At 44.9% G+C, this 13,220-nt stretch overlaps 1 protein-coding gene across 1 annotated transcript; it reads right to left on the bottom strand.

Annotated features, from left to right (window-relative positions):
* Positions 1 to 478: 478 nt before the first annotated feature.
* On the bottom strand, positions 479 to 12,820 carry LOC106561402 (mitogen-activated protein kinase 12). The gene is made up of 12 exons (XM_014125347.2): positions 12,140 to 12,820; positions 9,297 to 9,426; positions 8,771 to 8,829; positions 8,452 to 8,563; positions 8,291 to 8,320; positions 4,297 to 4,344; positions 3,809 to 3,923; positions 2,432 to 2,503; positions 2,085 to 2,164; positions 1,908 to 1,986; positions 1,543 to 1,716; positions 479 to 1,071 (listed from the first exon to the last, which is right to left on the bottom strand). The coding sequence occupies exons 1-12, from the start codon at positions 12,256 to 12,258 to the stop codon at positions 1,004 to 1,006; spliced, it is 1,086 nt and encodes a 361-aa protein (XP_013980822.1). The 5' UTR covers positions 12,259 to 12,820; the 3' UTR covers positions 479 to 1,003.
* Positions 12,821 to 13,220: the final 400 nt, after the last annotated feature.

Here is a 13,220-nt window from a genome sequence, read left to right as displayed (position 1 = left end):
ACATGGGCCAGCATCCCTGTGGAACGCTTTTGACACTTTGAATTGAGGCTGTTCTGAGGGAAAAAGGTTGGGTGCGACTCAATATTAAGGTGTTTTTCTGTAGATAATATTGAGAAATGATTGAAACACAGAATGTCATACACAGAACATCACTCATTATGTTTGATAAATGATGAAGAGGAAACTGTCGAGGACTTCAATAGCGGGAGCCCCGTCTGTCCTGGAAAACATCTGTTTTTGTGAAGGTGCTGCCCTCTACTGTTATCTGATAGGAAATGACCATAACTGGGGGGTAAGAAGCTTCCTTATTGTACCAATCTTGAAAGCAGCAATACAGGTTTGTATCCAACAAGAGATGGCAAAGGGAACACAAAACACAAAAGCATTTCTCACAAAAGAGTTGACTTATTGTCAGGCGGATTATCCTTTATATAAATATCTAAGAGGTATGCATGGAAGAAAAGAAAAAAAACACTTCTTTAAACAATGGTGTTTTAATTAAAAAATGAAATATCCAATGTAAGCAAAATTACAGTAAATGGCTTATATAAAAATAGTGCAATGTTTTACAGACCACCAATGGTTTTTATGTGTCTGCAATCTTTGTCCCGTAAATAACTGCTTCTGTGCTCACACTAGTAAATGGTTTCAGATGTTTGGACCTGTACCATTGTTCATTAAAGTGATAAAAGGAAATTACAAGGTTAAGGAAACATCAGTAGGGGTCAGAGACATGTTTAGACTACATAGCTACACGCACATGGAAACATCCTAGAATTCTGGTCAAAGGACAAACAACACCTTATCCTAAAGGACAAACATCGTCGTCTTGATAAGCGCTTGATCCAGGAGCCAACAAGACAGTGGTGTGAAAATGGCTGAAAATGTACACATGTAAGGAGTAAACCCATAATTAGAGTCTGAGAACGTTGGAATAACAGAGGAGGACACTTGCAAAAACAAATGGTGGGTGGGGGTTGGTTTCCATGTGCGACGCTTCACCTTACAGTGCAGTTTCCCTGGACTCAACCACTTGGGGCTGGAAAGACAAGATCTCTGTGAACGTGTGACCTGTGAACAAACAAATGGAGGAAGAGAAGACATAAATAACATAGTGCTTACATATAGGATTTTCATAGAAATTCATTGTAGAGAATGAAATCCTGCAAATATGCATATTGCAGAAGCTCACTGTAAAATCCATCAGCAACACAAACATTCTAAAAAATAATTCCCTATTCCAGGAAGGCCTGCACAGCGTGACGACTTTCACACCAAACAAGACCTCTGGATATCCTTTAAAAACACCTTCAATAATGGTTTAATGTAATAATGTTAACCAATGAAAACAAACTAGTCCCTATTGACAGTCTTCCCCTCTGTCCTGGGTTGTATTCATTACGGCACACAGTAGCAAAACGTTTTGCAAATGGAAAACAAAAACAATCGTTGCTATTGTACAAGTTCAGGTAATCTCTCCCTGTTTCAGTCCGTTTTCTTCTGTTTGGTGCCTAATGAATACAGCCCTCCCCTCCTCCTTACGTTTCCACTGTTCCAGGGGCAAGTCAGAGTTGTCTACCGAGTGGTCGTAAGGCTGGGCCTCAGTCTCCTCCTCTGGCTCTCTAAACTCTGAGAAGTATGGCAGGGCGAGGGCCTCCGCCGCCATCACCCTACTCTCTGGGTCCAGCAGCAGCATGCACTCTATAACTGTCACCGCTGGAGATGAAAGGAAGGGAGATATTGAATAAAATCAAGTAAAGTTTCATTTAAAAGTATATCACAGTCTCAATACACTTAACAGAGGGAATACATACATCTAAACAGAGAGATAAAGACAGCACACAGTAGTCATGATGATGGGATTCTGCAGATTCACTATACATTATATGCGATGGTGATAGTTTTACCCTGTGGGTTGACTTTGGAAAAGAGTTCCTGAAGGTCTTTCTTTTGCACTTTGGGAAGGCTTTTGACATAGTTTTTAGCCTGAGAAATAGAATGTCAACATATTTAAATCAAGGCCAATGTGTATGTCGGCATATAGTATGTATTTGGCCTGTAAGAACAGTATGTGTATGACTCACGTCCTGAGACTGCAGTTTGGTGATGAAGTCCTGAGTGGGCGTCCCGGTGATTTTCATGATCTCAGTCAGCTGATCCAGGTCTGTGCTCCACAGGTCAAGGTCAAACTACATAGTGAACACATTATCATGGAAAAACACATTGCATCTAGAGTAAAGGTGAAACAGAACCACCTGGCCATGTAAGGGTAGAATCTAGTTATAGTCAGGCAAACTGAAAAGTAAAAATGGAAACACGCATGATTCCACAATAAACAGCATTAACCACAGTAATAGAATTGTGTAAGTGTATTGTGAAACAGTGGATGGGAAGGCTCAGGGGCAGGTCAGATCACATCAAATCAGGATACGGTCATTGCCTTTGAACAGTGGTTTTCCCGACAGCATCTCTGCCATGATGCAGCCCACTGACCAGATGTCCACTAAGAAGAGAAGAAAAGGAGAGAATACTGTTAACTGATTACATTAGATGAGTTTATTAGTCACATGAACAGGGTCGCAGATGTAATTGCAGGTTACAGTGAAATTATTCAACTCTGAGCTCCAACAGTGCAGGTCAAAAAGAGAAGTGAATGAAACGTATATATTTACAACAATAAATGTCCATCTGGGGAGGGGCAGGGTAAATGTTTATTTGGGGGGGTGGGTAACGCTCTCAATGGTGATCCTGTAGAACACATCCTTGTAGAGGATTCTTCAGCCTCCAGAGGATGAAGAGTCGATGTCGTGCCTTCTGCACCAAGGTGTCCGTGTGGTTTGACCGATTCAAACTGCTGAGGAACTTGCCGTTTTGACTGTCTCCGCTTTGACTGTCTCCGCGGCGGCCCAGTTGATGAGGATGAGGGCGTACCAAACGTGGTTCCTCCTGAAGTCCACAATCAGCTCCTTTGTTTTGCTGACATTGAGGGAGAGGTTGTTTACCTGGCACCACGCTGTCAGTGTGTCTGTAGGCCGTCTCGTTGTTGGTTATCAGGCTTACTACTGTGGTGCCGCCACTGAGTTGGAACAGAGTGAGGCCATGCAGTCGTGGGTATACGGGAGTACAGGAGGGGACTGAGGACACATTCGTGTTGAGGATTAGTGCGGAGGAGGTAATGTTGCTTACCTTCACCACCTGGGGATGGCCCGTCAGGAAGTCCAAGACCCAATTGCATAGAGAGGAGTTCAGTCCCAGTGCCGTGAGCTTTGTGGTGAGCTTAGAGTGCACTATGGCCAAGCTGCAGACAATAAACAGCATCCTCACATATGCATTCCTTTTGTCCAGGTGGGTGAGGGCAGTGTAATGGTGATTGCGTCGTCCGTAGGTCATATCTGTACTGTTTAACCATACAATTGTCCCTGGTCACCTTGCCGTGTTTGTAAGCAGCATCTCTCTCCTTAAGTTTCCTGACAAGACAGTCATGAATAAACCGTTTTTGATAGAAAGGACCTCATAACATGACTGGTAAAACCATGTTTGAGTGCATTTATCACTAGGCAAAAAATACAGAAGAGAGCACCACCTAATGGACATTCTACCATCGTCCATAAGCTTCAATGTACACTACATACAGTATGCAATGCATTCAGTAGACACGGTCTACGTAGACCACTCAGATTACTTTACATCCTTGTAGAGGATCCCATCTAGGATCAGTAGTATGTATCCCAGTATTAGCCTTAACCATCAGTGGCTTACCAACACAAATCCTGGACCAGTTAAGATTAGTTGTGCGTAGTGTACTGACCAGTCTGGGTGTAGTGCATCCAGCTGAGGATGACCTCTGGGGCTCTGTACCAGCGAGTCACTACGTAGCCTGTCATCTCACTGTCCGCCTGCCGCGCCAGGCCAAAGTCCAGGATCTGACACAGACACAACATGCTTATATTATTACTGGACAATACATTTGAGTCATTCAGTAGACGTGCTCTTCATTCAATTAAGGTAAAACTGTATCACCATCATATGCTATCTACAAAATCAGTCCTACTAATAATACATTGCACATCAATGGGACAGTTTATGACTACGAAATACTATGCAAGTTATTATTATGGAAGTTATTACTGCTGCAAAACTGTGCTCAAACATCAAACCATGACAACAGAGCGAAATGTTGTCTGTTGGCCTGTGCAGAGGCCGTTAAGCCACAGACTGAGTTATTGACAGTGGAGCTGGACACAATGGTGGAATGTTTATTTAGGTTATCAGAGCACTGTGTGTGTGACAGTGTACCTTGAGCTCACATTCCTGGTTAACAGCCAGATTCCCAGGTTTGAGGTCCTGCAGATACAAACATTAAGTGGGTCATTTTGAGGGGCTTCTGGATATCAGGACAGCGATCACTCACCTCGGATTAGACAAAGATTTTTTCTTCAACAAGCAGGAAGCACAGAACATTCTACAAACACCCCACAGGGCCAACATCCCAGTTATTTGCAAGAGGAGGAGACGCAGGTATAGAGGACACAGAGCAGGATGCCTCGTGAGGACCCGCAAGAGGCGAGTGGGAAAGCTGCCGTTACCGTCAATATTACTCGCCAACGTGCAATCATTGTACAATAAATTAGACGAGGTACGATCACGAATATCCTACCAACGGGACATCAAAAACTGTAATATCCTATGTTTCACGGAATCGTGGCTGAATGATGACATGGATATTCAGCTAGTGGGATATACGCTGCACCGGCAAGATAGAACAGCACACTCCAGGAAGACGAGGGGGGGGGGTGGTCTGTGCATATTTGTAAACAACAGCTGGAGCACGAATTCTATGGAAGTCTCTAGATTTTGCTCGCCTGAAGTAGAGTATATTGTGATAAATTGTAGGCCACACTACTTGCCTAGAGAGTTTTCAGCTATACTTTTCGTGGCTGTTTATTTACCACCACAGACGAATGCTGGCACTAAGACCGCACTCAGTCAGCTGTATAAGGAAATAAGCAAACAGGAAACCACTCACCCAGAGGCGGTGCTCCTAGTAGCCGGAGACTTGAATGCAGGGGAACTTAAATCAGTTCTACCAAATTTCTATCAACATGTTAAATGTGCAACCAGAGGGGAAACAAAAATTCTAGATCACCTGTACTCCATACAGCAATACGCACAAAGCTCCGCCTTGCCCTCTGTTACGTTCCCCAGTTTCTGTGTTGTGGTTTGTGTATTTTCATGTGTGTATTTCAGGAAATGGATTCCTGAAATTCTCTACAAGCAGCTGATTGGTCAGCCCCATTGATGATTGGAGAACTGACCCCGCCCCCTCGTCAGGACACAGCTGTCTCCAATTACCAACTCCTTCTGAAGCTTTATAAGCCAATGTTATGTTACTCAGAAAACGAGATGATTGCTGAGAGAGGAGGCTAATGGCTATAGCATGTTGGTTGTTACTAAGAGATTTGGTATGTACTATGTTAGTAGTTGCTGAGGGAGCTGATTGGTTGTGTCTGTTGTGTGTCAATAGGATGCCGTGTTTTGATTATTGAAATTGTTTGTGTTATTCTGTTTCATTTGTTCCCAGGGGGGAAGGGGAAGGCACCTAGGGAGTGCTTAGGCAAGAGGCCCGCAGGCATACATAACCCGTAGTAGTTTACTGTCTATGCACACTAGGTAAGACCTGGGCGGACCACCCCCTGTATTTTGGTTAGTGCACCAGGTGGTGCTAATTAGGTAAGTAGTGGGTAGGGAGGTAAGGTAGGAGAGGGGGCTTTGATATTTACTTTCTTTGCTTTGGTTCCGTCCAGCCCCTTTTCCCCAAAATTACCGTGCAATGGAGTAAATTCCCTGTAAACAGTAATTATCTGCCTTTTTGTCATCCTTACTCACACCTACAGTCCATACCTCTTTCACACCACGGAGAGTTGAGTTGTAGCAGGGTGTTGCGTTCCCTCTTACTAGAGGCATGCGTAACACCCTCCATTTGGTAAATCCGTCCACAACTCGATCCTGCTGATTCCTGCTTACAAGCAAAAATTAAAGCAGGAAGCACCAGTGACTCGGTCTATAAAAAAGTGGTCAGGTGAAGCAGATGCTAAACTACAGGACTGTTTTCCTATCACAGACTGGAACATGTTCCGGGATTCTTCCGATGGCATTGAGGAGTACACATCAGTCAGTACCTTCATCAATAAGTGCATCGAGGACATCGTCCCCACAGTGACTGTACGTACATAACCCAACCAGAAGCCATGGATTACAGGCAACATTCACACTGAGCTAAAGGGTAGAGCTGCCGCTTCCAAGGTGCGGGACTCTAACCCGGAAGCTTAAAAGAAATCCTACTATGCCCTGCGACAAACCAAACAGGCAAAGCGTCAATACAGGGCTAAGATTGAATCATACTACACCGGCTCCGACGCTCGTTTTATGTGGCAGGGCTTGCTAACTATTACAGACTACAAAGGGAAGCAGAGCCGTGAGCTGCCCAGTGTCACGAGCCTACCAGATGAGCTAAATCACTTCTATGCTCGCTTCGAGGCAAGCATGAGAGCATCAGCTGTTCCGGACGACTGTGTGATCACGCTCTCCGTAGCTGACGTGAGTAAGACCTTTAAACAGGTCAACATACACAAGGCTGTGGGGTCAGACGGATTACCAGGACGTGTGCTCCGGGCATGTGCTGATCAACTGGCAGGTGTCTTCACTGACATTTTCAACATGTCCCTGGTTGAGTCTGTAATACCAACATTTCAAGTAGACCACCATAGTCCCAGTGCCCAAGAACACAAAGGCAACCTGCCTAAATGACTACAGACCCGTAGTACTCACGTCCGTAGCCATGAAGTACTTTGAAAAGGCTGGTAATGGCTCACACCAACATTATCCCAGAAACCCTAGACCCACTCCAATTTGCATACCACCAAACAGATCCACAGATGATGTAATCTCTAATGCACTCCACACTGCCCTTTCCCACCTGGACAAAAGGAACACTTATGTGAGAATGCTATTCATTGACTACAGCTCAGCGTTCAACACCATAGTACCCTCAAAGCTCATCACTAAGCTAAGGATCCTGGGACTAAACACCTCCCTCTGCAACTGGATCCTGGACTTCCTGACGGGCCGCCCCCAGGTGGTGAGGGTAGTTAGCAACACACCTGCCACGCTGAGCCTCAACACTGGAACCCCCCAGGGGTGCTTGCTCAGTCCCCTCCTGTACTCCCTGTTCACCCACGACTGCATGGCCAGGCACGACTCCAACACCATCATTAAGTTTGCAGACGACAACAGTGGTAGGCCTGATCACCGACAACGACGAGACAGCCTCGATAGGGAGGAGGTCAGAGACCTGGCCGGGTGGTGCCAGAATAACAACCTATCCCTCAACGTAACCAAGACTAAGGAGATGATTGTGGACTACAGGAAAAGGAGGACCGAGCACGCCCCCATTCTCATCGACGGGGCTGTAGTTGAGCAGGTTGAGAGCTTCAAGTTCCTTGGTGTCCACATCACCGACAAACTGTCATGGTCCAAACACACCAAGACGGTCGTGAAGAGGGCACGACTAAGCCTATTCCCCCTCAGGAAACGAAAAAGATTTGGCATGGGTCCTGAGATCCTCAAAAGATTGTACAGCTGCAATGTCGAGAGCATCCTGACTGGTTGCATCACTGCCTGGTACGGCCTCTGACCGCAAGGCACTACACAGAGGGTAGTGCGTACGGCACAGTACATCACTGGGGCTAAGCTGCCTGCCATCCAGGACCTCTACACCAATCAGTGTCAGAGGAAGGCCCTAAAAATTGTCAAAGACCCCTGCCATAGACTCTTCTCTCTACTACCGCATGGAAAGCGGTACCGGAGTGCCAAGTCAAGGAGAGAAAGGCTTCTCAACAGTTTTTATCCCCAAGCCATAAGACTCCTGAACAGGTAATCAAATGGCTACCCGGACTATTTGCTTTGTGTGCCCCCCCCCCAACCCCTCTTTTACGCTGCTGCAACTCTGTTTATCATATGCATAGTCACTTTCACCATATCTACATGTACATACTACCTCAATCAGCCCGACTAACCGGTGTCTGTATGTAGCCTCGCTACTGTATATAGCCTCGCTACTGTTATTTTCCACTGCTGTTTTTATTTACCTATTGTTCACCTAATACTTTTTTTTCACTATTGGTTAGAGCCTGTAAGTAAGCATTTCACTATAAGGTCTACACCTGTTGTATTTGGCACACGTGACAAAAACTTTGATTTGATACACACAGGAAAAAGGAGATTCACTCACCCTATGAATGATGCCAGCAGAATGGATATACTGTAATAAAAGATAACAACAATTTCCATCAATAACAGAGCAGTAGGGTCGGGTCAAATCAAATTGTATTTATGAGCTGTATGTGTAGAAGTATTTATCTATGAGATTGTTTGTGGCTATGTAAGACACACCTTGAGTCCCTTCAGCATCTGATACACCAGGAACTGTACTTTGTCCTCCGAGAGATTCTGTAACTTCATCAACTTCCCCAGATCTGTTCCCATGAAGGGCATCACCAGATAGCTGAGAGACAGCGAGAGAGGGCGAGGGACAGATTGCAAGAGACTAAAATGTCTTATCTTCACAATGACCAACCACCATGAAGAGGAAAGATGGAACAAAGACTTTGCTAAATATCCAGTAGGTGGAATGTGGATATTGTGTCTCCTGTTTAAGTTTACTTGAGGTTCGTGAGCTATTGTGCCCAAATATGAAAACAAGTGTACTCACAAGTCATGGAATCTGTCCAAGGAGAGGTCTGCAGTGAATACATCGACAAGGCCAATAACCTGGTCCCAGGGAGAGAACAGAAACAACTCATGAGGTATTTACTAAGGGTTGTATTTGATATTATATTAAGTCACTTAACAGATGTTCTTAACCCTAATTGCTCCTGTAAGTCACTCTGGATAAGTGCCTTGCTCAAGGGCACATCGACAGATTTTTCACCTAGCCTGCTCAGGGATTCCAACCAGCGACCTTTCGGTAACTGGTTCAACGGGAAGAGATTGATATTAATATACAGTTATGTTCTTGATGAAATATTTATAATTTTCCATGTTATTTTGCTGTTCTGTGGGTGAGCAAGTAAAAAAAAATAATTAAAACACTAGGCTACCTGCTGTCCTACTTGATTGCAATTACTTAGTGTCACTCAGGGCGGGAAACACCTTGAGGACTACAAACCTCAAGGACTAAAGTAATGCATTGAAACAGGATAAGAGTTGATTTTGGACTATAGGCTTGCAGGTCTTACATTTTCATGTTTCATGTGTTTGAGCAGCCTCAGCTCCCGATAGGCCCTCTTAGCAAAGAGCTCAGACTGGAAGGGCCTGTGGAGCTTCTTAATGGCCACCTTGGTCCCTGTCCTGAAGTTCACCGCAGAGCTGGAGACAGACATGGAGATGAGGTTGAGGTGTTGGAGGGAGAGAGAAAGAAGTAGAAGGTCCTCAAAAAGTGATTTAAAACTTTAATTTAAGCTTTGAGTCCTATACAATTGCAGAATCAGGTTAATTCCATTTTTAAACATCCCTTCCCACCGCCTGTAAACCATTTCCCAGCCAAACATAGAAAGTGATGCTTCTTTGTAGTACAACAAATACAAATGAACCACATTGGAAGGCTGAGTTGATCTTGCGTTACATTTTGGCATTCAGCCAGTCCACAACTCTGGACACGCCCACAGAGCCTATACAACACACAGCCCTTTCTTTAAGTGTTTCTAAAATCCCCTATGGGAATTCCCGAGTGGCGTAGTGGTCTAAGGCACTGCATCTCAGCGCTAGAGTCGTCACTACAGACACCCTGGTTCGAATCTAGGCTGTATCACACGTGTGCTGCCCTATGGGACTCCCAAACTGGCCCAGCGTCGTCCAGGTTTGGCCGTCATTGGAAATAGGAATTTGTTCTTAACTGACTTGCCTAGTTATATATATACTGCTAAAAAAAATAAAGGGAACACTTAAACAACACATCCTAGATCTGAATGAAAGAAATAATCTTATTAAATATTTTTTTCTTTACATAGTTGAATGTGCTGACAACAAAATCACACAAATAATCAATGGAAATCCAATTTATCAACCCATGGAGGTCTGGATTTGGAGTCACACTCAAAATTAAAGTGGAAAACCACACTATAGGCTGATCCAACTTTGATGTAATGTCCTTAAAACAAGTCAAAATAAGGCTCAGTAGTGTGTGTGGCCTCCACGTGCCTGTATGACCTCCCTACAACGCCTGGGCATGCTCCTGATGAGGTGGCGGATGGTCTCCTGAGGGATCTCCTCCCAGACCTGGACTAAAGCATCCGCCAACTCCTAGACAGTCTGTGGTGCAACGTGGCATTGGTGGATGGAGCGAGACATGATGTCCCAGATGTGCTCAATTGGATTCAGGTCTGGGGAACGGGCGGGCCAGTCCATAGCATCAATGCCTTCCTCTTGCAGGAACTGCTGACACACTCCAGCCACATGAGGTCTAGCATTAGGAGGAACCCAGGGCCAACCACACCAGCATATGGTCTCACAAGGGGTCTGAGGATCTCATCTCGGTACCTAATGGCAGTCAGGCTACCTCTGGCGAGCACATGGAGGGCTGTGTGGCCCCCCAAAGAAATGCCACCCCACACCATGACTGACCCACCGCCAAACCGGTCATGCTGGAGGATGTTGCAGGCAGCAGAACGTTCTCCACGGCGTCTCCAGACTCTGTCACGTCTGTCACGTGCTCAGTGTGAACCTGCTTTCATCCGTGAAGAGCACAGGGCGCCAGTGGCGAATTTGCCAATCTTGGTGTTCTCTGGCAAATGCCAAACGTCCTGCACGGTGTTGGGCTGTAAGCACAACCCCCACCTGTGGACGTCGGGCCCTCATACCACCCTCATGGAGTCTGTTTCTGACCGTTTGAGCAGACACATGCACATTTGTGGCCTGCTGGAGGTCATTTTGCAGGGCTCTGGCAGTGCTCCTCCTTGCACAAAGGCGGAGGTAGCGGTCCTGCTGCTGGGTTGTTGCCCTCCTACGGCCTCCTCCACGTCTCCTGATGTACTGGCCTGTCTCCTGGTAGCGCCTCCATGCTCTCGACACTACGCTGACAGACACAGCAAACCTTCTTGCCACAGCTCGCATTGATGTGCCATCCTGGATGAGCTGCACTACCTGAGCCACTTGTGTGGGTTGTAGACTCCGTCTCATGTTACCACTAGAGTGAAAGCACCGCCAGCATTCAAAAGTGACCAAAACATCAGCCAGGAAGCATAGGAACTGAGAAGTGGTCTGTGGTTACCACCTGCAGAACCACTCCTTTATTGGGGGTGTCTTGCTAATTGCCTATAATTTCCACCTGTTGTCTATTCCATTTGCACAACAGCATGTGACATTTATTGTCAGTGTTGCTTCCTAACTGGACAGTTTGATTTCACAGAAGTGTGATTGACTTGGAGTTAAATTGTGTTGTTTAAGTGTTCCCTTTATTTTTTTGAGCAGTATAACATATTTTTTTTTTTTTTAATGAATGGTGCAAAAACGATTGGAACCATTTCCCTGTTTGACAACTACATTTTATATGCATTATGACTCATACTGTTGTACTCAATGTAAGGACATATGCTGCCAGTCACACAAAGGTAATGTGACTAGAGTGCAATGGCAATGCGCAAATTATTGAAAGATCTGTCTCTGAGCGTTTAACTTTAGTGATGTAGGAATAATACACACTTAGTTTAATTTGAGTTTCATACATATTGTCATTCTATTCTAGGCTCTAGTTTAGCCTACATTATCAGAATGAGTACCCTATTCAAGATGGGCACTTCCAAAGACCAGTGAGATTAGAACGCAAAAAGTCTGAAATGTCAAAATGGTTTGAGGTGATGAAGAGAAATCTGCCCTCAAATAAGGAAGTGCCCCTCGCTTTGGCGTGAAACTCAAGAGGTGCTGTTTTCTCTCGAACTGAGAACAAACAAAACCTAGTCACATGCGAAATTTAACAACACCGCTTTATGTCTACAACATTTAGAATAGCCTAAACTATGTCAAAGTGCACCAAAACATACATAGTTGTTACATCTCTTCCGACCCCAGTTGCCACGACACTTACCAGACTGTACCGTAAGCCCCCGTCCCCACCTGTTTCAGTTCCCGGTACTGCTCCGGTACCTCCCAGGTGGTTTTGTTCACGTCCTGGCGACAGTAGCCAGGTCTGGTCCTGCTCGACATCTTATTTTACCACTTTTTAACAAATTCACTGTGTCCCAAGAGGTGATTTCCCAGTTTCGTTTACACACCCATTGTCCTACCTATGCGTTCTTGAAATTCTCGTCACCGTATACGCAGCGCGTCTAACGCGCAACTAGGCGCCGCCTGTAGGGTCAACCACAGCACAGCCACTCCAGCGTCTTATGAAGCGTAGTGACAGCACTTCCACTGCTGTGTGCACAATATAACTGCTGATTAATGTTGTATGAGTTCTGTTTGGACAAATAAACTGTGACAAGTTTGTCATTTTCACATGTCTGCAGAGTAGAATATAGTTTCAAGAAAGCACCCTATTATTAGATAACTATATAACCTGGAAGATCAGAATATCAATGGTATACAAGTCAAACCCAGGATAGAATACAAGTATGACTGTGTGTAAGTTAAATCTTTACAGGCCTGTTTGATGTTGCTGCTCCTTAAATGTCTTTCTGCATTGGCCATGTTGAGGTGTAGCCTACAGTGTAGTGTATTCAGTGCTTGCTGGAACATGTGCATTGAGGAGTCCACAAGGGTACAGACATTCCTCCCACAGTGCCAAGGTTGGTTGGAGAGACTCGCAAAGTTGTGTGTAGGCCTGAGGAACAGACATAAGTTACACAATACCAGGATACACTGCACAAAGTTGTCCAACATGTTTGGGAGAAAGAAACAGCATATCTTGAAACAGTTAAATAAAATTGCTTCAAGTCTTTTCTGAACATTTCTGCAAAGAAACAAAGAAAATATATTTTATGGTAGGTGTGGCAGGCTCTAGTATTTACTGTTTAACATGAGCAACATCAATACTTCACATGCAATGTTAATAATCTAGACATGAAGAGACAAGCAGGAATATAAATCAATGTAGACTATACTGTTGTGCATATGTAGACCTATGCATGGGTGTGCATAAAGTGACAACAGCCAAAATATATTTTTGT

Source organism: Salmo salar, chromosome ssa10 (assembly GCF_905237065.1).
Source record: "Salmo salar chromosome ssa10, Ssal_v3.1, whole genome shotgun sequence".
Taxonomy (NCBI): domain Eukaryota; kingdom Metazoa; phylum Chordata; class Actinopteri; order Salmoniformes; family Salmonidae; genus Salmo; species Salmo salar.
The sequence above is the reverse complement of the archived record's forward strand: the minus strand, read 5'-3'. Positions and strand labels throughout refer to the sequence as shown.

Bases quoted from the DNA above. Each gene is read 5' to 3' on its own strand.
- LOC106561402 (XM_014125347.2), bottom strand. From the start codon at position 12,258: ATGTCGAGCAGGACCAGACCTGGCTACTGTCGCCAGGACGTGAACAAA. The intron at 2,504-3,808 runs GTCAGTACACTA...TTCTCTTCTTAG, and splicing joins GATGCACTACACCCAGACTG to TGGACATCTGGTCAGTGGGC. The intron at 1,717-1,907 runs GTAAAACTATCA...TTTCATCTCCAG, and splicing joins TTCCAAAGTCAACCCACAGG to CGGTGACAGTTATAGAGTGC.